Raw genomic sequence first — 24,979 nt, 5'->3', positions numbered from 1 at the left:
AGAGACCTGGCCACAACCTCCTGTCAGAGAGTTGTAGAGAGCAATGAGGTCTCCCCTGAGCCTCCTTTTCTCTGGGTCAAACAGCCAGGCTTTCCTGCTGAAAAAAAAAATAAATATGGGAAACAGGATAGAAGAAGCAGGAGGCTGAATAAAATGAAACAAAAATGAAGATTTTTGTGTTTTCTTCACACAAAACCAAACACTCTAGGTCAACCAAGATGAAATTTCTCCTTGTGTTTTTCATCTCCATTTAGAAAACAGAATATACACAACATTTCATCTGRCTGCCCCAAACCAAAAAGATTCAGTGCTGAGATCTCTGTGTCTACTCTGAAAGATCCACTATTTGCACAGTTCCAGCTGCAACCTTTGAACCTCTTGTCAGTGTCTGTGTTGCAACCACACTGGTGCTGATGTCAGCGCAGCAGGGCTTCGGGCACACCTGGGGAGCAGCACTCAGCACCTGCCAGAGGAGTTTTTCCATCAGTGTTTAAGAGGTTTAATGATATGCCAGGAGAAGGGAGATTTATGCACTTCAGAGCRGGGTTATGCATTCCCACTGATTTGTATTCAGCACGGCGCCGGAATTTATGGAAGGAGGGGATCAATGTTTTATTGATATCTGAAAAAACCTATATGATGGATGTGCTAATTACACATTTTTCTTCCAGACTCCCATTATTATACACAAACAAATGGCCCTGCTGCTGTAACAAATGCAGGGAAAATGTGCAACGGAGCCAAACTCCTCGGAGGTGATGCGTGCAAGGGAGACCTTGCCAGTGCCAGGGCAGAGACCTCAGTCCTTTGTTTGGCTTCGTCCCTAGCCAGTACTGAATTTTGGTTTCCTGTCACATTTCATAGAAATTCCTGTTCCTTTTCATGGAAGCCATGCCCCTGCTCAGAGGCAGGGCGGGGGGCACAGCTCTTGCAGCCACATTGTGGGGTCCTGGCTGAAATGGCAGGTATTGGCTCCCAAAAATACAGAGCATTTACTGTGCCTTGCTAAGAGGGGACACTCAGAATTAGTAGGGTGGTTTTTTTTTTTGGTTTTTTTTTTGGGTTTTTTTTTGTTTTTTTKGGTTTTTTTTTKTTWTTTYTCTGCCAAAGAGAGCGTGCAGAGGGGAAGGACAGCGGTCAGGATTGTCTCCCCTCCTCCCTCTCCCACTGCAGGGGTGAAGGCGAGCCAGGTGCTGTAATGTGTGTAGCAATACTTGTAAAAAAATCAATATTCCGGATGGAAATCGCGGCTCCAGACAGGCACACACTGCCCCGCCGCTGCCTGATGAGCCCGAGCGCTGTGCGAGCGCCCCTCCTGCGCTCCAGGCAGGGCGGAGGGCGGCTCTGCTCACCGCAGGGAGAGTCTGTGCTCCGGGGTTTGCTTTCTGCAAGGGCCATGTGGGCTTTGGGGAGCCGCCACAGCAGGGGAAGGACCTTCAGGGTGCAGGATGCGGGGTGGATACGAGAGGGAGCAGCGCGGAGGAGAGCGTGGGGTAAAACACGGAGCCCGACTCCCTGCAGCGCAGCTTGGGTTTCCACAGCGAGGAATTTGTGATCTTGGGGGCCAGGGGGAAAAGTTCTCAGCCATTAACCTCATGTTCTGCCAAGGAATGGCTTTGGCAGGCAGCTGCCACCCACGCRGCTCCAGGCTCCATATGCAGGGATAGGGGTCCTTGGCTTTGAGGGGTTTCAGAGGGATCCTTGGCAGAGGCAAAGACTCAGTCAGAAGCGAGTCCTGCTCGGTGTCTCCTGTTTCCTGGCATGGGGATGGTGGGAGGCACGATGGAGAGGAGGGTTCTTCCCCTGGGACACGGGTGCGGGGAGAAAATCTGCCAAGAAGTGATGAGGGAAACGAAGCAAAAGAGAGTGGCAGGATGAGGACATGTGATGGGTAGCCTGGAGGAGCTCGGGGGACAGGAGGGGACATTGATTACACAGAGGAGCAGCTCTGCCCACAGCAGGGGTGACACTTGCGGGGCTGAGGAGTGCTGGGGGCTGTGCCTGGGCTGCCCCTGGCTCCCGGTGCCCTCGGGAACCGCACACATCCCCAGCCCGCTCCTCCTCCCAGGGCAGGTGCCTCCCACAGTAAAAGACACGGCTACGAACGAAWCAGCCCTTAATTGCCTCTTTCTCCTTTTGTTGTGGAAAAAAAAAAAAAAAGATTGTAATCACAGCTTAGCTCGCAGGGATCCCTTCAGATGTTGCTCTCAGGCTGGCCGAGGCTCGGTGTGTGTGGTGGCCTCTGCCCTCYGCACGGGGACAATGACAAGGCTCCGGGCTGACCGGCAGGATGGATGTGATAATTATGCAGGGATATTTTTTCCCTGCTTGGCACCGCTGGTCACAGCCTGTTATTGTGTCTCTGCTCTCCCAGCGTGGGACCTGGGGCAGACCCACACACGCAGCCCATGCAAGCGCCTTGCATGATTTTATTTACCACTCAGTGCTTGTAACGCTTCTGGTTTTGCGTTCTCTGCGGCCCAGGGGCGAGGGAATGGGTTGAATTTGACCTGAATCGTACTGGGATCATGATGGGATCATGCTGGGATCATATTGGGATCATACTGGGATCACTGAGGGCTCTCCCAGCCATGCACCACTCCATGTTTGCAGAGGATGCATCCAGCGAAAGGGCATTGGCACTGGATCCCCTGAGCTCCCATGCTGCTCTCTCACAAGGAACCAGCAGCTACATCAGCATCACCCAGCAGAGCARGTGCAGCGTGTCTGAGCCCAGCATCCCCATCCCCGGGGTTTCCATGCCAGGCTCCCAAAACCTCCATGGTTGCATCAAACCCACTCCCACGCCTGCCAGAGCGATGGGGTGGCAGGAAGTATCAGGTCCTCGCTGAAGTCGCTCTTTAAAAAATAAAAAAAAAGAGGCAAGAAGAAGTGAGAGAGAGCTGGTAGGAATCTCTGGAGAAGAAACCCGGCRAGGCAGGGAGGCCTCTCTCACCATGGAGACGCTCCGGAGAGTGTGCGGAGGCTGTGCGCTCCAGTTCATTTGCTCAGAGTACTTTTCCCAAGCTATTAAAAGCGGATTCCAGCCTGCCCTGCTGCCTGTGGAGCGCCGGCAGGCTCGGCCCGGCCGCTGCTTCCCCGCTCCGAGCGGGGCTGGTCGGGCTGGATGGAGCTGAACGGGGCTGGTGGGGAGCGCTGGGAGACGAGCCCGCTGTAAATATCGCAGCTTGTTGACGGGGCTGGGTGTTAATCAGTCATGTGTACATAAAGAGATGTATTTTTTAATTTGAGAGTGGCACAGCCATGTTTTTTCAGCCTTTTTCCCCCTTCCCGGTCCAAACCAGGGCTTCATCCCCTCTGCACAAGGAGGCTGTGGGGGCCATAGACCTGCAGGGCACCCTTTGTCCCCATAGAAAGCAACTGGAAGGGGGAATAGTGGGGCTTACCAGCACATTCCTGGCTCAGGCACAGATGAATCCACCCCCAAGCTGGTACTGAGCAGCTCCTGGGGTCCCCCTGCCCCACTTGCATGAGCTGGGATGGGGGGATCCCCACTTCAGGGATAGGGACAGTGCAATTGGTGGTGGCCCTGAGTTGCCATGTCCAGGCGCTTCAGTGATCATAGAAATATAGCCTATCCTGAGCTGGAAAGGACACATGAGGATCATTGTGTCCAGCTCCTGGCCCTGCATAGGACATCCCTAGAAATCCCACCACGTGCCTGAGAGCGTTGTCCCAATGTTTCCCGAGCCCCGTCAGGCTCAGTGCTCAGGCTCCCAGTGCCCTGGGAGCCTGTTCCAGTGCTCAGCCACGCTGGCTCTTCTGGCTGAAGAACATTTCTCTGCCATGCAGCCCAAACCTCCCCTGACAATTCTATGCCATTCCCTCAGGCCCTGTCACTGTGATGCTCCAGCTTGCTGCCTTGGCTATTTTGGGGTTTTCTCCCTCTAAGCAAAGCCTCTGGCATCTGTGAGGCTGTGAAGAGAGTAAGAGGATACAAGCCAGTTTATTCTTGCCTCTGATAGAAGCTCTTTTTTTTTCCCACAGCTTCTGCATTTTCCACTGCAATCCCCTGGATGGAAAAGTGGTGCATGCATTGCTCACAGACCTCGTGCATGGGTGAATTTGGCTTTTATCCTCTTACTCTCTTCACAGCCTCACAGGGTGCCAGAAGCTTTTCTCAGGGGGGAAAGCCCCGACACAGCCGAGGCAGCAAGCTGGAGCATCGCAGTGACAGGGTCTGAGGGAACGGCATGGAGCTGTCAGGGGAGGTTCGGGCTGGATATCAGAGAGAAATTCTTCACCCAGAGGGTGGTTGGACACGGGAACAGGCTCCCAGGGCAGTGGTCACAGCATCGAGGCTGACAGAGCTCAGGAAACATTTGAACCACACTCTCAGGCACATGGTGTGACTCTTGGGGGTGCCCTGTGCAGGGCCAGGAGTTGGACTCTCTGATCCTTGTGTCCAGCCCAGGATATTTTATATTCTATGAGTGAGTCAAACAGGCTGGGAGACACCACGTGGAGGGACCAGGGCATGTTCGGGAAGCACTTTGATCCTCAACCCTCACCCGGGGCTTCGGGGTGACATGGGGAACCCTAAACCAGCTCACAGCCCCCCATGGCACTGAGAGGGTCGGGGGCTGCGGGGTGGCCGAGGGGTCCCCGGGGAACTCGGGGCTGCCATTCGCCGCGGCCGGGGGTGGAGGAAGGAGGGAGGAGACGGGACTCGACAGCTGTACCCGGGAGAGGAAAAATTCCGCCCGAAGCAGATACCGGGATAAATATAAACCGCCTTTGGGACTGTGCTTGGCCGGGACCCCCGGGCAGGGCAGGGCAGGGTCACCCCCAGAACCCGGCACCGCGTCCCGGGAGGAGCCCGGCTGACACCGGGCATCGTGTACCGAGAAAACCCCGGTTGATACCCGGCACCGCGTCCCGGGAGGAGCCCGGCTGACACCGGGCATGGTGTACCGGGAGGATTCCGGCTGATACCGCACATGGTGTCCCAGGTTCATCCTGGCTGATACCGGACACGGTGTCCCGGGAGGAGCCCGGCTGACACCGGCATCCACCGCCCCGCTGCCGCCGGGACCGGCCCGGAGCGGCCCGCGGGCTCCCTCCAGTGGGCCCGGGAGGAAGAAGAGGAGGAGGAAGAGGAGGAGAAGGAGGTGGGGGAGGAAGAGGGGAAGAGGGAGAAAGATAAGGAGGAGGAGGAAAAAGATGAGGAGGAGGAGGAGGAGGAGATGGCGGCGGCGGCTCCGGGACGGGAGCGCGGGGGACGCGGGTGGCAGCCGGGTGCAAAGTGGGTTTGGGGCGCGGGAGGGGTTTCCCAAAGAAGCTGTGGCTGCCCCATCCCTGGAAGTGCTCAAGGCCAGGTTGGATGGAGCTTGGAGAAAGCTGGGATAGTGGGAGGTGTCCCTGCCTGTGGCGCGGGGTGGGCCTGGATGAGCTTTAAGGTTCATCCCCTTAACCTATCCCCTTGATCCCCCTGTGCTGGGCACTGGTGAGGTCACACCTTGAATCTTGTGTCCAGTTCGGGGCCACTCAATTCAGGAAGGTCATTGGGGTGCTGGGGCAAGTCCAGAGAAGGACAAYGGAGCTGGGGAAGRGTCTGGAGCACAAKTCTRGCGAGGAGGGTTGCGAGGGCTGAGGAGGCTCAGGGRAGACCTTCYCTGGCARGAGGGTGGAATTAKCTCAATGTCAGTMAGTCTCTTCTCCYGGGTATCAAGCGACAGGATGAGAGGAAACGGTCTYAAGTTGAGCCAGGGGAGGTTTAGRTTTGATATTGGGAAAGTTTTTAYRCGGAGGGGKTTGTCAGTCTTTGGGACGGGCTGCCCAGGGCAWGCACCATCSCTGTAAGCRCTCAAAAAACGCGWGGATGTGGCACTMGGGGACATGGTTTAGTGGTGAACACGTTGGTTATGGTGGGGGAACGTTTGGACTCGATGATTTAGAGGCCCATCCCAACCTAAACGATTCTGTGATTTTACATCAAATCGCCGCTCGCCCACACGCGGATCCGCGGCCGCCCGGAACCCTCGTGGAGCGGCGCGCGTTTCCCGCGGACGGCGCGGGCGCGCGTACCGAGGCGCGCCGGGGGAGCGTGTTGTGGGGCGGACCGGGGCGGGCGCGGGCCGCCATGGCGTCGCCCCCGCTGTCGGCGGCGGGCGGGAGCGGTGGCGAGCTCAGCTCGGGCTCTGAGGCGGCGGCCACGGGCGCGGCTCCGCCGGGCCGAGACCTGCCCGCGCTCTTCGAGCAGGCGGCCGAGCGGCTCCCCTCGCTGCTGCCCACCGCCAGCAAGGAGCAGCTGCTCTACCTGTACGCTCGCTACAAGCAGGTGAGGCGGGACCGGCCCACGGGCTGAGCGGGGCCCCGGGCGGGCGGGCCGGGCTGCGGGGCGAGACCCCCGCCGTGCCCCGAACGGAGGGCCTGGGCCTCTCCCGGGAACACGTGCCKGCGGGGCTGCGGCCCAAAATGTGGCACCGGTGCCAGGGAGGAAAGTTGTGTGCCGGGTGATGACGGGAGCGGGGGGATTTCGCTCCAGGGCTGCACCTGCGGTGGAGGCGGATGGAGCCTGGTGGGACTGGACCTCACGAAATTTGGGAAGAGTGGCTGGGAAAGGCTCCGACGGGAGTGCTGGGGATGCTGGTCGGCAGTGGCTAGCGTCAGTCCAAGAAGGCCAAGGGCATCCTAGCCTGTATCAGCCATAGTGTGATCAGTGGTAAATAACATAGAGATTAGAAATTTTCAGTTCCAGTAGGGCCAGGGCAGTGACCGACCCCCTGCACTGAGCACGAGTGAGGCCACATCTCAAATTCTGGGTTCAATTTTAGGTTCCTCAATTCAGGAGGGACATTGAGGTGCTGGAGTGTGTCCAGAGAAGGGAATGGASCTGGGGAARGGTCTGGAGCAMAASTCTGGTGAAAAGGAGCTGGAGGGGCTCAGCCTGGAGAAAAGKAGGGACCTTCTTGCTGTCYATGAACACTTGAGAGGAGGCTGTGGCCAAGTCGGGGTTGGGCTCTGCTCCCAAATAACAAGTGACAGGACCAGAGGAAATGACCCCATGCTGGGCTAGGTGAGGTTCAGGTTGGACATCAGGAAGAATTCCTCACTGTAWGGGTGGTCAGGCATTGRAAAGGGCTGCCCAGGCAGGTGWKGGKTCACCATCCTTGGAGGCATTTACAAACAATTGGACATCRCCCTTAGTGCCATGGTCTGATTGTYAAGGTGGTGATCAGTCTAAGGTTGGACTCGATGATCTYRGAGGTCTTTYCCAACCCAAATTATTCTGTAAATCCATCACCCTGGTCGTTGTTCCTCACCTCTCACCTTTGCTCAGAGTGGATGGCCCTGATGCTGCATTCTTTGAACAACAGGTTTGCTTATTTTTTCAATAAATAAAGCTTTTTGGAATCAAGTTGTGTCAGGGGAGGTCCTGTTTGGATATTAGGAARAATTTMTTGCCTRAAAGRATGGACAAACGCTGGAATGGGCTGTCCAGAGAAGTGGAGGAATCTCTATCCTGGAAGTGTTTAGAAAACACGTAGATGTGGCGCTTTGCCATACAGTTTAGTGGGARTGGTGGTGTTTGGCCAAAGGTTGGACTGAATGATCTTGGAGGTCTTTTCCAAGCTTCATGACCCTATGGCATTCATTTGGCTTTGGCAGAGTGCACGGTGGTTGAAATTGGTGTGGAGGATTTGTCCCTTGCCATTGGGACAGGTCTCAACAGGTTGGTGGCCTGTCCCTTTGACTTTGTGGAGTAACTTGACTGGTAAATCCCCTGCCACATTGGCATTTTCCCAGCTCCCATCACCTGCTGGGTGATGGGGCCGTGGGACAGGATGGGGCACAGTGCCCATCTCCCTGTTAGGGACAGCGGGATCTGCACCAATGCCCCAGGGGTGGGCACTGCATCTCTGGGGTCCTCACAAGGGATGTGCCTGTGCAGATCTGTCCATGGGGTACTCGAGAATGGACTGGGAAACTGAGTTCTGGCTGTAACCTTGCATGCATCTCCTTTTCCTGTTCATTCCCTGAGAACTGAGCAAGCTATAGGATGTATCCTACTGGAGTACACAATGTAGCTTCTTCCTGCTCCTGCGGGGGAGGTTACATAAAGCAAACAACAAAACCAACAATTGCAAAGGACTGTAATAACCACTTTGCTTGCAGAAACAGAAAAACTGGAAGTATTTTTACACCCAGAAGATGAAAGAGTAAAARTAYAAATATGGGCTGGGTGGAGCTCTGAGCAACCTGSTATAGTGAAAGGTTTCCCTGCCCATGGCAGGGGGTTGGAATGAGGTGATGTTTAAGGTCTCTTCTCAAACCATTCTATGATTCTATGGCTCAAGAGTGTGATAAGAGGTGCTGCCTCAGCTTGAGACCTGAATCCCACTCATTTGGATGAACAAAGTTGGGTGTGCACATCTTCCATGTRTGTTCCTCCCATGTGGATTGCCTGTGTCCTACTACTGCCATGCATAAGTGCTCTCATTTTTTCAGTGYAATATTTAATTATCCTCTAAGCTGGCAGCTCCCAGGCTGTGGTTTGTGGATCAGTAATTATGTTAAAAGCAGGCTGGTCACGTGAGGTTTTGTTTTCAGATTGTGCTTAGTGCTTAAACAGGTCTCCAGGTTTCCCTCTGCCTTGTGAAAAAAAAAGGAGGGTAGGAAAAAGAATACTGRGAGAATTTTACAATGCCCAGGATGAGATGAGAAGGGTGTCTTTTCTGTAATTGTTTTGTCTGTATTTGCAGGATGCTTGTTGCAAATAACGTCTTTATTTTTCACTGTGTTTCAGTTCTTTGTGACTGTCCTGGGTGGAAATGGGAAGGGATTGCTTGCCTGCCAGCTCATGGTTGTCCACAGACTCCAGAAGGTTTCCTGGTGTTTGCTCTGTAACACAAGTTAGGGGTTTAATGTTAAAAAATTGCGAAAATCTGAAGCCGTTTCACAAGAGTTTTGATACAAGTCAGGAAAAGCTGACAATTAACACTTTGTCAACGCAGATTTCTAGTTGCTTTCCACTGAGGAGAACAGGGCACTTCTGTGTCCTTCTCCTGTGTCCCTGACCAAGCAGGATGTGACAGCAAGTGCCTTTGTGCTCCTTGGTTTCAGGCTGTGCTTGGCTCCTGCATTTCTGTGCCTTCCCAGTTYGGAAAGGTGCCATCCCTGTTACAGAGTGCCTGGGTGTGTAGTGCTGGCMCTGGAGATGGGAGAGGTTTGCTAGCACAGCTACTGCAGGATTATGCCCTGCTAACTCTGAGGTTTGCAGCATTTTGTGCTTTAAATCAAAATGAGGGTGCTTAATGCAAGTTTTCTGTATTTAATTACAGAAGCCATATCAGGATGCATAATGAGCTGCTGATATATTACCCCGGTGGACGGTGGAATTGCTGGCACACAGAAGGTGCTGACTCAGATCTGTCCACTGTCCTTGATTTGGCATCCTTGTCTTTTCCCAGTTTAGTGTTTTGTGTCACTAAGGGCTTTGATTTAAGATACAGCACCATCATAAAAGAGGTGACAGTAACAGCTGAGCTCTCTGTTAAAATACTGTATATTATTTATTTCAAACAGTTTGGGTATATAGGCATTTTCCTGGAATTTTATTACCTTTTATTGGAGGCCATTTCAGGATTTTATTACTTATCTCTCTGATTTTGTTTATGTGTCAGAGACTTGAAAATAAGGGAATTGCTTAGTTGTCATCTCCAGTGAGGTTTTTAGAAGATGTTGCTGAGTTTATGACTGCCCCACAGTGGGAGGAAGAAACAGACTCGTCCATGAGGCTCAGAACTGGGACTGATTTCCCTTTCTTGCCGCTACTTTCTGCGTGGCTTTGGGCAAATCACTGGCCTTGTGTCTGTAGTGGTGAAGTGAAGGGAGTGCTTGCCCATCATGTTGAGCATGTAAAAATTTGAGGTTCAGAAGGTGCAGTAATGGAGACCAATGTACTTAGTGTGATTTAGAGAAGGGAGGAAATCCAGAACTTGCTGGAAATTATTGRATTGGGGAAACTGCCCTGCCACGAGGAGGATGTGTCTGTGTAATGCTRAGGGGTGCTGGCGAGCCAGAAACGCAGTGCTGCTGGCAAAATGGGACTTACACAGTCTCCAAGTGTAGGCTCAAGAGTCTAATACCAGTTTTCCATTATATCTTCCAAATACTGTGCAACGTGATGCCACAAATCTGCCGTGAATACAGGAATTTCTGCCTACAGCTTCCTGTTGCACAGAACCATGTAATCAGTTGTTACCARTATCACTCTGTCTCTCTGGGACATGCAGCCCCTTGATCATCACAACCCCTCCTGTGGTTGGTATTTTCTTGTCCTTCCTTACATCCCATTTTCAGTCAGGCCTTTCCATTGGCTGGGGCAGAGCTGTGGGCAGGAACAGGCAAGAATTGCTGTCTTGACAAAGAAATTTAGCTTACTTGGCTTGTATACAGTGAGAGCTTAGTCCTGCTGTCCATGGAGGTTCTGTTCCTGTTAGTGCTCCACAGGGAGGCTGCAAATATGATTCACCTTACAAGATTTACAATGAGGCAGGAATATTTGGCTGGAACACCCTTCTGTATAAATATATTAGSAGAAAAATTAGCAGAGAGCCATTTAACTGCAACCAGGGAGGGGGAACCAATTGTGTGAGGAGAATCTCAAGGTTTCTCAAAGTGTGGAGCAGCAGCTGAAGCTGTATGGGGATGGTGTACAGCATTAACACATCTCTGAGCATCTCCCCCTCTTCTGAATGTCACTGACCTTCAGCTCTCAGGTGAAGGCCTCATCCAAGACTTCCAAATTTATTTTGGCCACAAATAGAGATGACTACAGACACTGCCTGTTGGAGGCTGCTGGGTCATCTCTGTGCAACTCATGAGAGTAATGCCTGCAGGCAACTCTGCATGCAGGAGCAATAGCAGCAAGTTTTTAATGCATTCTGGCTGTCATGTTCTCTTAATGCAGCTGATGAACTGTAAATGAGGAGAGCTGAGCATCAAGTGACCAGTCAGCACCCTGGAGACCTTCAATAATTATTTTCTGGACACAGAATGAGAAAGTCTTAATTTAAAATACTAATACWGGCTCTTGTCTTTGTGCTGGTTATGGAGTAAAACAGCTTTTGAGGTCCTCCAGGGAAGTAGCAGGAGGGCAGAGTCCTGTACAAAATTTTGGCTATTTGTCAGTATTGGCATGTTTAACCCCCSTTCCTCAGCTGTCAGGCTCGGGTCTGCTCTTACATTAAATTCCTGGTTGGTTTCTCCTGCATTGTGGARTCTTGCGGCAAAAAGAGGGGAGCCAAAATCTCGTATTTTATTCTTTCCAACAAAACCACTGCAAGCCTTTTTAATATATCTTAAAATAGCAAGCAGGGCACAAGTGCACTTTTTTCTCCTCTTGATGGATGAAATTTAACAACTGTTCCTTGATTTGTATTACTATCGATGTTACTAACAGTCTTCCCCAATGCTACARCAGCCTTTGAGTGCCAAATCTCAAGAGAGGAAACTGCTGTCGTGTTTTGATGATGGCAGTGGAAAATTAATATTAAAATAGATTTTTTTAATCTATCTTGGCCAATTTTTGCAGGTTGGCTGTTGAACTAAAGAATTGCCAAGCAGGCGTTTTCCATACAGATAATGAATTTGCATTTTATTCTCCTGTTTGCTTTTTGAAACAAGTGGTCCAATCCACCTCAGAGCATAGAAGAAAACATTTAGACTACATGAATTGTGACTGATTTATAGAACTTAACTGTTGCTAGCCTGTTCTCCTATTTCTCCATGAAATGTAATATGTTGTTTTAAAGACCAGCTAAGATGTTCTAATTTGGATGAATCACTCACTGGGAGATAGTCAGATGTACAGAAAATTAATTCCAGTTACAGTCACTCATATCCTCTAACACTTTAAATGAAAACATAGTGGAACTAATAAATATCTCTCAGCATGAGCATGCTCTCTTTAAAACCTGATTAACAGTTCCATCCTCAGCATAAAATCGCCACCCTGTTAAGGTGAAGAATTGTTAGTTGATTTAAGCACTTCACCTGCCTGAACACTTGACTGCATTTCACAAAACATTTGCTGAATGCGGCTGGGTTTTGCTTGGCTAACAAAASGTTCATCCAGCAGCCTTTGCCCACCTCCAGGATGTCCCTGTGTTCCCTCCCCCGGGTCCCCATCTGTGCTGTGTCCTGTCTTACAGAGACTTGCTGTGGTAACTGCTTTCCAGGGGCTGCYGCATTTGCAGCCATGGTTCAGCTCTGGTTCCTAGTCTTTCAGCCATCAGCCTTGTGTTAAAATAATTTTACACATGGAAAACTGCCTGAATCCCACAGGCACCAGGTCCATTTTACCCTGGCTAATATCTATTCACCAGTTCTGGCTCATTCCCTTTCTTCTTGTTTTTTTTTTTTTTTTTTTTTTTTTTTTTTTTTTTTTTTTTTTTTTTTTTTTTTTTTTTTTTTTTTTTTTTTTTTTTTTTTTTTTTTTTGTTCCACCCCCCACATTTTAATTTCTGCCTTGCTTCTGACAGATTGCTTCATCTCTGGCACTCAGGCCATGACTTGTCCCTCATGCAGTGCTTCCATGCAGCCAGGTGCCTCGGAGCAAATTCAGGAGCTGCCTGGCATTCYTTTGCTCTGCATTTGTCCCCTTGCCTTCCAGAGGACCTTGAAAATAATTAAGCAAAGTCTGTTGACTCAAGCTTTGTGCAGAAGCAGGTGAATTTCAGCCTTAATGAATAATCAGCTCTGTAGAAACCCTAATCAACAGAATTTTTCTTTATACTGGTGGAGGATGAGGCATTTGGCTGGGTAATAAACATAACATTAGTGAGAAATCACTCGCTGGTTATCCCTGTGGGTAATGCAAGCGAAAGAAATGAGCTGCATAACAAAATTGCTTCTCTTTTATCACGCCAAGAAAACCCAGGGAGGCAGAGGTGCTAAACTAGGGGTAAGATGGGGTTGATGAAGTTGTTTCCCAAAAAAACCTTTCTTCTGGCCTTATGACACRGTTACCCTGAAGCCATCAGAATGCAGAATTTTCTTAGTGCAAGTCCCCTTTTGTTTATCCTAACAGAAGAAAATTTCTTTTCTTTAGGTGAAACTTGGAGCCTGTAACACCCCCAAGCCAAGCTTCTTYGATTTTGAGGGAAAGCAGAAATGGTAAGAGGAAATCCTTGTCAACCCTAGCAGTTTCTGGTTCTACTTTTTATTGCATCTTGTCTCATCTGTTGACAGGTTATGAACTTCTGGGATGTCAGCTCAGTCTGCCACTGGAAGTGGCTTTAAAATCCTTTGTTTAACAGGGAAATGTTTGCTGCTATGCCTGATACAGACATGAAATACCAGACTCCTGTATTTACCGTCTTATCCAGAACTGGCCTGCATACAACAAAAACCTGAAAATAGCTGCAGCTCTGGGAACACAATCTGTGTTCCAGCCTGGGTCAGGATCCCCTGAAAGATCCTTTCACAACAGAGCTGCACTGACAGTGGCTATTCATGGCCTCAGAGAAAAGTTGACCGTTTCAAACTGAATGAAAGATGGCTTTGCATCCCCTGAAGGGATTTTGATGAATCTGTTCGCTGTGTTCCACTGATGTCACTATAAAAACACCTTGTGCTGTCTCCAAGGGGCTCACTGATATTTTGCTGTCGCTCCTAGGGAGGCCTGGAAAGCCCTGGGAGATACCAGCCCTCACCAAGCTATGCAGGAGTACGTTGCTGCAGTGAGAAAACTCGACCCCAGCTGGAATCCACAGGTAGGAAACATGGAAATATTGCTCAGAAAACAAACCAGTGTTTGTCTTTGTAAGGCTGACAATGGCTCAGCTTCTCACAGGCTTTAATTGCTGCATGGCAAACTTCATTTTGAGCAGATTAAAGTCTAAATTCATTTTAAAAACTCGTCTTTTGTTATGACTGAAGCATGAAGAGCCATCTCTTTCATTCATAATGATCTTCATTACAGCGAGCGCATGCACAGGGTTGGTTTGGCTGTAGTGATCTAATTTATTTTGCTCTTATTGGTTCATGCTGTATTTAGCATGTAAAGATACTTTTTATCCTTTTCTCATCCTTCTCTTTTCAACTACTATTTAAATGTTGATCAATAGAAAGCAATCTCCATGAAAGTGACATGAACTGAATGATCAATTCTAAAAATGTTTCCTTTTTGTTTCGATGCAGCAAATTACCAAATCTGATTATGATTAGGTACTCCAACATAACAAGTCTGTATCTGTGGGTTATAGGGAGACTGTACTGTCATTTTAATTAATCTCTCTTTCATCTACCAGGTTTATTACTTGATTGAATCCTTGAGGATATCTCCTGTTTATAGACTGATTTTTATACAATTTTTARAGGGGAATGGTCTTTAGAAAAAGTATAGCCTTTGGAAATAGAATGGACATATTTCACTAATAGTAAAATGCTGAAGGCATGGTAATTTCTTCTCATGGTAGGAAATTTGTTCTTWTATGCTCCTGTGCTTTGGGAGCAAAATCTTGTGTGGGCACAATCCTGTGGATCAAGAATTTGATTCTGAGTTGTCTTCTGATGCTGTTCTAGAGATGAAAGATTAATTTTTTTAACYTCACCAGTACATGTTTCATGGCATTGATACTGTTTCTCCAGCAAAGAAACATTGTTGTTTTAATGCCCTTGGAGAAAATAGTTTCATGTGCTGTGTGGTTATCAATATGCTGGCTGCTTGCTGGGTAAATTCTTGTTCAATCTAAAATTCTCATATGGAAATAAAGTAATTTGTAAAAATCCTTGTATAATCCTGAATGACAAAGTGTCAAGTGAAACACATGAATATGAATTTAAAAATGGGAAAAAAAATTTTGAGCAAAACACCCAGTGCTTTCTTGAGCAGATTTGGCTGCATGGTGACAGACTTAGCTTTGGGTATTCCCTTCACTTTCTTGCMTCAGAGAAAGTTGTGAGCTTCAGGTGACAAAGCTGTCAGCCAGGAAAGTGTAATAATATATCAGTTTTACAAAACAAATATTTTAAAGAACCCATGCAGCAAACAAAGAAAGGTTGGCAGCGCTGTTCCTCTCCCCCTAAGGAGAGTAGGTTACCTTAGCAGAAAATATRATTTAAAAGTCAGCATTGAAGTAAAGGTGGCATTGCTTTCTTCACAAGAATTCACCTGTCCTTCCTATTATATCATCCTTTTAATTCGCCTTTACAGGACCAAAATGCTGTCAGGAGTTCTCCCTGATGCATCTCACGCTGCTCTCCTGCTTTTCCTTCTCCCCACCAAATCTTCTCTTGAAGCCACGAGAGGGAGCTCTGMTCTTTAAAAAGATGGAGATGCGTGTGTCAGGGGATGGAGATAAAATAGCTACTTTAGTCTTCAAATTTCAAATTGGATTTATAGAAAAGAGCTGTGGGTACATTACAAGGTGCTTCATCACTGTCACTGAGTCTCCTTTACATGCTTATCTGCTGGGTTACTTCACATTTTTCTTACATTCTGTAGATCGTGAATGAAATACTCTCAGTGTCTGGTTAAAAGCAGTGTAAAGTGCATGTTATAGTGACATGAAAGCCAAACTTTACAAATTTGTGAGTCATAAATAGTAATTACAAAGTAAGTACAAAGGTGTTCAATTTCTTATTGTACATCCTTGTGAATTTTACTATTTCAAAGCTTTCTCAATATTACCTACTTATTTTTTCTTCAGCAGTTAATCTCATCTGTTAAAGTTGCTCTTTTGTGKTTTTTTAATCCTCCTCAGTCTTCTGTTTCATATATTTGTAAAATGCCTTTATTATCTTGCTCCTTTATTATTAAATATGCAAAATTTTAAGCATAAACCAGCTTTTTTTTTCCACAGTTTAATATTTTTCCCCTTTAGATTTGCTACTTTTCTGCAGCCTTCAGGCTCTCAGTATATTTGTTAATAAATAGAATGGAACTAAATGCAGTATTTCATGTGCAGTCCAAATAGATCCACTTTTTCATTCCTTTTTCTCATTTCTCCATTGATTCATTCTTTCAAATTGAAGTTCCTTCATTGGTATATTTTCAGCATCAGACTGAACCTCCTTTAATTTAGTATTTTTGTTTTGGATGGGGAAAAAAACCCAAAGTAAAAGGGTTGTGATGCAATAGGACTGTCCTGAATTTGTGTCTAGAAGCAATGAGAACTCCAATAGCAGCCGAAATCTCACTTGCTGCTTCCTGCTCCTGCATGGAGTTTGGAGTACCCACAGTTCATTAGGAGACAGCTGAATGTGGGGAGGCACCAGCACTGCTGTTCTTTGCTCTCTGAAGTTTGTGTGGCATTTTGGACAGTATGGCACGTTGTCTCCATGGCTGTTTCCACTGTGGTTTAGTTTCTTTTTCACCCTTGCTGCCCGCAGGTTGTCTCATAGTCCTGCCTAATCTCCTCTTTCAGAGCTTCATCGAAAACCTGGAAAGAAATGATCACACCACATTTCTTTTTAGCAGTTTTATTTGATAGAAAATGTTTAAAAATAGCAGGTAACGTAGTGGATATTGAGGTGAGGTTCATTTACATCCGTGAAGCCACAGGGATCCCATGGCTGTGTTTGTCTAGAACCTTTAGTTCACAGTAGTCACAATTGCCTTTCAGGACATTTTGCAGTTCAGCCCTCCTGCACYGGCATGGTCTTATTGTGTGTTGTGGGTTGTTTTGTTCCTTTCCCCAGCAACAGCTGTTAGTAGGAGGTCAGGAATACTCTTTTCCATGCTGTCTCCATTCTCCTCTTGATGCAGTCTTCCTTCGTCATCTTCTACSTTTTAGCACATCTTTTGTTTCTTGTGAGTCATTCCTTTCAGTCTGAAGTTCCAGGCAGTGGAAAGGTAATTGCTTGGACCAGCTCAGCTCTATTTACATATTTCAGAGACATCACCTGTCCTTCAAGTCTATTCACTCTTCCTCCAGAACAGAGAATAATTTATGAAGCCATTCTTTTGCATTCTCCARCCTTAAACAGCAACATTTCATGCCGTCAACACCTCCCACTGCTTCAGGTCCTTTACAAAGGAAGATGTGTCCCAGCTGCTTCTCTTCTGCTATGTTCACCTGTCCTCYTCCTGCTTTACTGGCAGCAAATGACAATTGCTCTTGGTGGCCTTGGCTGCTGTGAGTGTGGTGGTGACACTCATCTGCCCTCCCTGCCAGTCACAGCGTGCCTGCCCCTCTGACGCTCTCACAGGTGCCTCTGGGTCCCTGCAGCCTCAGCAGTGGGCTCAGGGATTTGGGGAATATCACCTTCAGAAGCTGGGTSTCTGGCATCTTCATGCAGTAACTTTGTTCTCATGTACATCACTGAATAATTAGGCACTTCTGTATTTGCAGGTGTTGAGAGTTGTAGTGTCTGTGTTTCCATTCCCCCATACGCTCCGAAATTCTCATCTCTGTCATGTATTGGATATCACAAATCCCTAGTGGCTTCAAACATCTGATCTTTTCAAACCAAAACCAGCAGAAGCAGGACAGCACTTCGCTTCTCAGCAGCACTGAACATGTCCCTTCCACTAAAATCCTGTYGCAGGGGCCGTGGGTGGAGGTGTGACACGACACCGCAGCGGGGTGKCCGGGAGCTGTTATTGATCCATCCTTGTAACGAGATGGTTATATGGCACAGCTCAAACAATAAAAATAAATAATAAAAAAAGCATCCAGATTTGCTCAGCAGATTTAGCCTTCCATTTGCTGATTGCAATTTTGGCATCGCTCGGTTCTAAATATTTCCTTTTCTTATTTCTTATATTGCGCATTTACCAGTTCCAATCTGAACAGCTTGTCACTACTAACTTCAGTGGCATCCTTTCCCAAACACTTAGAAGCCTCCTCCTATTTGCTGTGAGTGCTGAAACTCACAGGAGGACTTAATGATTTTCTATTTATGCATCTTAAAGTTWAAAAAGTTGGCATTTTAGCTTGACTCAACCAGTAATGCAGTTAGTAAGATTTCTGCTGTGTAATGAGGAAAGTTGGATATCAGGAATCTGAAGGGCAGAGACTTCTCTTTAAGGCAAAGTTGGAAGAGAGCTCCACCTCAAAGAAGATAGACATTCACCAAACATCTTTTTAAGCTCGTAAAAGTGTGAAATCCCAGTTCTGATGTTTGCAGTGGAGAAAACTGCCTGTATTTTTTTAAAGTACTTTTCTGTGCCTTGTTTGAGKAGGGGAGGATTGATTTCTCTGAACTCTGGCCCAAATAGTGAATGGGAGTAAAATCCCTCCTTTGCTGGGTTGGTGTAGGAGCAYCAGGTCATGCCAAGAGAGACCCTTGGGAAACAGAAAGTCTCATGAAATAGAAAACAAATCTCAGGGTGAATAAAACAGCAAATGCACAATTGCTGCAGTCTTGGAGCAGTCCAGGAACCAGGMAAACCTGCGGGAATAAAGCAAATGGGTGTTTTTGCAGGAAGTACTGCAGGGGGCAATATTTGATAAGGTGGGTGGCCAGGTACCCTCTGCCCCGGGCTGAATTCCATCCCTTCTGTTTTCTGGTGAAATAACCTTTYTCTGTCACATTTTAAATGCAATAACCAAGTTGGAACTAAAATGTGGAAAAGAGAATTTGCAGTTTGAGGATACAGTGAAAAGGAGAAGAAACAATTCCCAGATTTGCAGGGGAGCTGAGTTTGTGTGTGTGCTTTTGGCAGGTTGCACCTGGTGTTAACTGAAATATTTTAAAAATTGATTTAAATTGATGAGCCTCTTGTTTTTAAATCAGATCTCTGAAGCAGCTTAGAATCTCTGTGGTGTGGGATCTCCAAGAGAACTGAAAAATGTGTGTAGTGACTGAAATAGAAACTGTGTTTCCAATGRCATTTAAAAAAGCATTTGGAATACAAAACTTGAATTTTTCTTAAATTTGGACTCCTTGCTATCCGAAGTGTCTCAAGTCTGTCCCATTGATATCTGGAACAAGAGTTTTGATCTTTTGAAGCTTACAGATTTTATGTCTGGTCAACTTCTAAGAATTAGATTAACGGCTGGTAAATTATACTTCAGTTTCAGGCTGCAATCTGTGGATTTCTTGGTTAGTTCTGCAGGCCAGCGGAATTTCTTCTGGAAATTAGGAAATGCATTGGAAAAACTGTTGTCTGTAAACAAAATGAGTGCACCCATCATGTTTTCCTGTTTTGTCTATCAGTCAAACAGATGTCTCCCTTGATAATCTGGCCCAGCAGCCACTGTTCRTGGTTGGGAAAGAGCAGCAGAGTGGTGTGGGCAGGATTACAAGGGGGATGGGAAAAGCAGGAAGGGAAAAGACCTGTTTGGGTCTCTCTCTGCCTGTCACCAGCAGCAGTGAGCTCACATACCTGCTTTGTTTGGGTAAATATCTCAATTTATGGCTTGCTGTACTGTGAGGTCAAAAACTTTGAAAAATAGCGACTTTATTTCTTTTGCAGTATAAAAGCAATTTAATTGCATCGTGTAAAGTGGGCACTAATCAAATTATGGCTGTGCTCCCTAAAGCTTGCTGTCCTGTGCTGTGCTAATGCAGAACACTGGGAAGAGGAGCTGTGGAACTGTGCTGCCAGGGGCTTTGCTCTGCAGATTTCTTTGTATGGATTCTGCTGTGGCACTTCATCCTTAGGGAATTTAATATCTGATTTTTTGTTTGTTTTTCTAATGTAATAAATAATAATAATAGTAATAGTAATCGTAGTAGTAATAATAATAATAATAATTCTTACAAAATGTAAAAACAAACATCACTGTTTGCTCTACATTATTTTGAAAGCTGTTACTTCAGTGGTGACCGCATTGGAAGATGCAAAATAAAACAAAGCCAAACCATCAAGCCTGTTTTTTTTTAAATTAGTATTATTATATTTTTAACAGAAAATGAAGCACTAGAAACTAAGAGTAAAAACAGAAAATAGATCCACCCCCAGGCTTCTGGCTTTGGGGCATGTAAGACTACAATGTTCACTGGGTTTAGGCAAACTGCAGAGTTGGTTTTTCATGAACCACATTGGGGTATGTAATAGGTTTTGAGAGGTTTTATATCCTGAGAGGGGTTAGATCTTAACACACAGAGGGATTCTTCTGCCCTGCCCTGCTGCCTTTCCCCAGATGTATGAGGGACAATCTCTAGCATGCAAGTGGAGTTAGTGGAGGATGCAGCCTTCCTGTGGGAGTTATTTGCTGTAGGTGGCTCACAAAACCTTGCAGTTTGTGTACATTTCACTCCTACAGCTGGAGTGACCCACCTTATTTTATTCAAACTGGAAAAAAGGCTTTATTATCTGCACAAGTTAGACCWTAAGTGCTTTGCTTTTGGAACATGCTTTCAGAACCATTTTTTCTTATTAGCAAGGGGATCTTCTCCTGTTCCTGTTGTGTCAGAAACTAAAATATCACCCTACAAACATGAACTGAATTTCCCCATTCTTCCYCAATAAAGGTGGGCAGTGTTGCTTTGCTGTACCTTCTCACGAGGAGTGTGTGCTGATGCTTTAAGTCCTTGGTAAAGATCCTCCTCATAAACAAAGCTGTCCATAGATGATTTGCTGCCTTTCCATCCCTGTCTCTGCACATGTAATCTGGCAAATAACATGTTCTAGCAAGTAACTCACCTGCCAGGCACTGGGGTGYTGTGCTGGTGGGGCTGGGATTTTCTCTGTGGACAAGTTTGCTAAATCACAGGGCTTTTTCTCTCCTGCAGCCTTTTATTGTAGAGCACAAAGCAAAATGCCAAACCCACAGTGAGATTTCCAGTTGTTTGGAATTGTAGCTCTGGCAAGCTGTGCAGAAGTGAAGAAGTTAAAATGAACAAGCATCTCATAGTAGAAATATAAACAGCTGCAATATGTGTCAGCCTCCCACCCCCTGGGAGTCTGTTGGATTGTTCTCTTTGATTTTACATCTCTGCAGAAATTTATGGTCTCAGCTCCTTTTATTTATGACATTCTGATCCTTGACCAAGCAATTGATTGAAATACAACAGTGCCAAGCTGCAAGCCTGTATTTCAGAGAGGCTGAAGTTTAGAAAGCAAACCAGCAATGCAGTCTCATGGATTGAAGGCTGCACTGGAATCCTGTACAGAGGTTGTCCACATTTCTGTGCCCCTAAGCCTCTTCAAAGTAAATAATTATCATGACAGGGGTTATGTCTCTTCTCTCTCCCWCCTTTAAAGCTGCCTGTTCTTCCTGAAAACATACTGTATGTTAAATATGCAATCTTACTAGCTCTGCAGGGGCTAACTTTGGCTTGTAGAGATGTTAGCCCCTATTTTTCCAGCCCAGCTCCAGCAGTGCTGATGTACTCTGTTGTTAAGTCTGCAGTGTGTAGCATAATACATTCTTTTGCAGCTACTGGAATGTAACAATAGTGGGTTTTGAGAATTCCAGCCAAGGAATTGGGGATCACTGTTTTTTGGTTATTTAATGCACCACTGTATTTGGTGCGGTTATTTTGGTTGAATATTGAATMTTTAAATACTTTTCCTTAATATGTCACAGAATGAATTTTCATCATCTTTCACTGATTACAGAGATGTATATTGTACTATTTCAAAGGTATTCAAAAAAAAAAAAGAATAGTTAGAGGCATAGCTCTGCCTTGCTGAGTGTCCTGCTGCAGCAAAGGGATGTGTGTGGTGTCCCAATATCACAGTTCCTATCTTGCCAGTAGGTGAAGACACTGCATGCTAGCCAGATACATCAGAGGTGACTGAAAAAAGATCAAATMAATTTTATATATATTTATATAKGTAGTCTGAAACTRCTGTCATACAGTGATGACAAGATGTAAGAGAGTGAGGCAAAACACTTTGCTGTGTAATTTTCTATGTAGCAGGGCATTTGTTGCTTTTTTCTTTACCCTGTTGTCCAGAAGTAACAGGTTCTGCTGTATGGCTGCAGTCGCACAGCACCTGGGTATTCTGTGATCCCTGCCTGTGGGATTGGAAGCACGGGATGCCTCTGAGCTCTGGGATCTTAAAACTTCACCTGAGCAAGTGTTCTCCTAGCTGAGAAAACATCTCCGTATCAGGGAAGCACCTGATCACCAGATCGTGTTTGAGTTGCAGCAGATCCTCTGCTCAAGGTTGTTGCTTCTGTGGCTGAATTGCTAGAAGATTATTAAATGCTGTTATTTCCAGGGAGAGCCCGAGATCTTGGCTTAAACTGGGATGGCAAGGTTGAATTGTTAAAATTTCAGATCACAAGCTGCAATGACTGAGATGCCAGCAGAGGTACCCTCTGTCATTTCTGCCTTKAAGTGGCAGGTTCTGGCAAGGCAAGGAAGGGGTTTAAATGCCAAGTGCAGTTTTCATTTGTTGCAAATTTTAGCAGATTTAGCAACAAAAATGCAAATGACGAAATCATTGAAAAGCTTGTTTTTGTGAAGTAGCTGTGTGAGGCTGGAAGCAGGAAAGAGCAATGTTGTGACATGAGAAGTGACTCCACCAGTAATCAAAACTTTCCTGTGAGGTTCTTTTCTCCACTGAAACTCCTCTGGCTAAGACAAATTGGTACATGAGGCTTTTGGTGGTGCTGAGAGGGCAAAACTGGGAAAGCTGCAGGATGGGCTGGCRGAGGAGAGGTGCTGGACCAAGCAGGATGCTGCCATGGKCTGTAGGGACGGGTGAGCAGGYAGTGAGGGCAGTTCAGGAGCTTGGGGCACAAAGCGGAGCCTCTGATGTAACAGGAGGTTTGGAAGGGAAGGAAAAATAAATAGGAATTGCCTTCATGACCCTTCCTTTCTTGGAGGAAACCCATGTCCATGGCACTTGTCAAKCAGCCTCAGAGCTGCTCCAGTGGGGACATTGGCCACTTCAGTGGTGTCTGGCCAATCGCACTCCAGAAAACGGAGGGTGGCTGCTCATGTCCTTTATTTATCAAAAGTTAGGGCTGCCTTCAGCTTTCAGYCTTCAGAGCACCTCTTTCATCCCAAGACATGTAGTTGTTCAGTATTTCCAGCTTGGCTCAGACTATATTTCTTGCTCCTACAAATGTCTGTGTAAATGTATATAAATATCTCATATTAGATTGACAAAATTCCCCAGCATTTACAGTGCTGGCTGTGTTTGTGTCTCTGATTGGTCCCTTCTTCTTGGACATTTGTAGATTTTCATGTGGGTAATGTGAGATTGCTCCAGGACTTCACGCTGGAAGGATCCAAGCAAGGCCAGTCACTTCACTCTTTGCCCTGCAGACACTGGGAATCTGCAGGTTTTGGGAATGTGAGGAAAGGAACCTGCTGATGGGCTTGTTTGCCACCTCCATGTCTGCTTTTCCTTTCCAAAAAGTGCTTCACAAACAAAAAATGGTGGGAAGCCAGTGCATTGGGTTTTTTATTGAGCATGTTATTTCCTTCCATGCGTTTGCTAAAATGTATACAGTGAGTCATGAAATCACAGCTCCTAGCAAGCATAAAACATGCTCAAAATTRCATTTTGCATTTTACATTTATTTCCCTTCCCCTGATTATCTTTACTACTAATTTCCAACTGTGATTATGGTGCAGTTATTAATTAAGTCGTTATAGTTAAATGAGTAATCTGCAAGGCTTTGCTTTAGATCACAGCACTGTTTAACTATGACATTAATTATAGTATTTTTTTTTGTTTTTTTTTTACTGTAATCTGGAAAATATTTCCTCTGTCTTGAATTGTGTCTTTTGAAAGGAAATTCAGTGATGATACTTAAAAGAACCAGAAAACTTTTTTTTTTTTTTTAACGTAACCATAATTGGAATATTAACCAAAGTGACCCATCAATATTTAAAACAAAAAAAAAACACCTCAACCCCACGTTATCCTGCAGAATGTGCTGCCATTTTTCATGGGCAGTTTGCTCAGATTGTACAGATCCTCCGTGGGCTCTTGAAAAGGCTCCAGGTGCTGAGTCATGTGCACGCTCCGGCTGAGCTGCTGCTGGGAGCCAAGAGGGATTGTTGAGAGAGGAAAATAAAAATAGTCTGTTTATGACAGCAGTTAATAGGACTGGTGTGGAGGGTACAGTGGCCTTTTGTGACAGGTGGCTTTGCAGCAGTGTAAGGGGCAGGCTGCGCTCAGCCAGGAGGGATTTGTATCTTATTTGGGTGTCACTGCCTTGCATTGGTCAATAAAGAGTGGTGAGAATTGCTGAGCTCATATCTTAGTCAGRAGGGAAGAATTTGATGAATTTAAACTATGTAAAACAATGCCTAATTTTATAAATGGTTAAAGACATATTTCCTGCCGTCACATCACCTCCAAAGGGTTAATATTTTCCTTCCCTCCCACTGCAGGTAGTGTGAAGTTCAGCCGGGCTGTAAAGTCAGAAGGATACAGGTGGAAAATACCTTTGGAAGCGAACATTGTTTGTCCTCATTTCACGCCTCATTAGCCKCGCTGCCGGAGGAGCCTCCCGCATTGTTACGGGGTCAGGAGCCTCCCGCGGCGTGAGGGGACAAGGGACATCTCCTGCCCGGCCCAGGGCTCTCATCTTCGGACCACCTGCGTTCGGGGTGGAGAGCACCCTCCTCCCCTTGGCTCTTCTGGCACTGGCCTTAACTAGCAAAGGAAAAGACGGCAGCAATTATGGCACACACAATTAACGAGCTTCTAATCTCCAGCCTTGTGTGTAATTGCTGCTGTCAAATACAATTAGTGTCTGCCCAAGTTCCCTTCCCAGGGGGATGGCCAGGCTGTGGCACACGGAGAGAGGAGGGGGGCGAGTGTCTGAAACTTTAGGAGAGTTTACATTTTCTTGTGACCTCCCTAATAATCCTCACTCCTCAAATATAGAAATGTTAATCCAGAGCTTTAGGGGAACATGGTGGGCAGCAGAACAGGTCTGCTCCTGGGTTAACTCTGAAGCGTCTTCTGTAAAATGTCTCACCTGMGACTATACCAGCTTCATTACAATTCAATCAGCACATGTCAGAGATTTACTGGTACCTTCCTGTGAGCCTGGTGGGGTTCCAGGATGTCACCTGTCCTGCCATACAGGGAACTAGGACATGGACCATGGGTTTCTCCTACCCTGCCAAGCAGACTCTG

At 46.6% G+C, this 24,979-nt stretch overlaps 1 protein-coding gene across 1 annotated transcript in view; it reads left to right on the top strand.

The window, feature by feature from the left end:
* Positions 1 to 6,088: 6,088 nt before the first annotated feature.
* Positions 6,089 to 24,979, top strand: part of ACBD6 (acyl-CoA binding domain containing 6) — a 79,824-nt gene continuing 60,933 nt past the window's right edge. Inside the window, exons 1-3 of the mRNA XM_057374920.1 lie at positions 6,089 to 6,301; positions 13,079 to 13,143; positions 13,646 to 13,742. Coding sequence (XP_057230903.1) covers positions 6,104 to 6,301; positions 13,079 to 13,143; positions 13,646 to 13,742 — 360 coding nt within the window. The 5' untranslated portion in view covers positions 6,089 to 6,103. The remainder of the gene's footprint in view (positions 6,302 to 13,078; positions 13,144 to 13,645; positions 13,743 to 24,979) is intronic.

This window comes from Malurus melanocephalus, unplaced genomic scaffold (assembly GCF_030028575.1).
Source record: "Malurus melanocephalus ecotype Western Australia unplaced genomic scaffold, MMel_1.1 scaffold_236, whole genome shotgun sequence".
NCBI lineage: Eukaryota > Metazoa > Chordata > Aves > Passeriformes > Maluridae > Malurus > Malurus melanocephalus.
The sequence above is the reverse complement of the archived record's forward strand: the minus strand, read 5'-3'. Positions and strand labels throughout refer to the sequence as shown.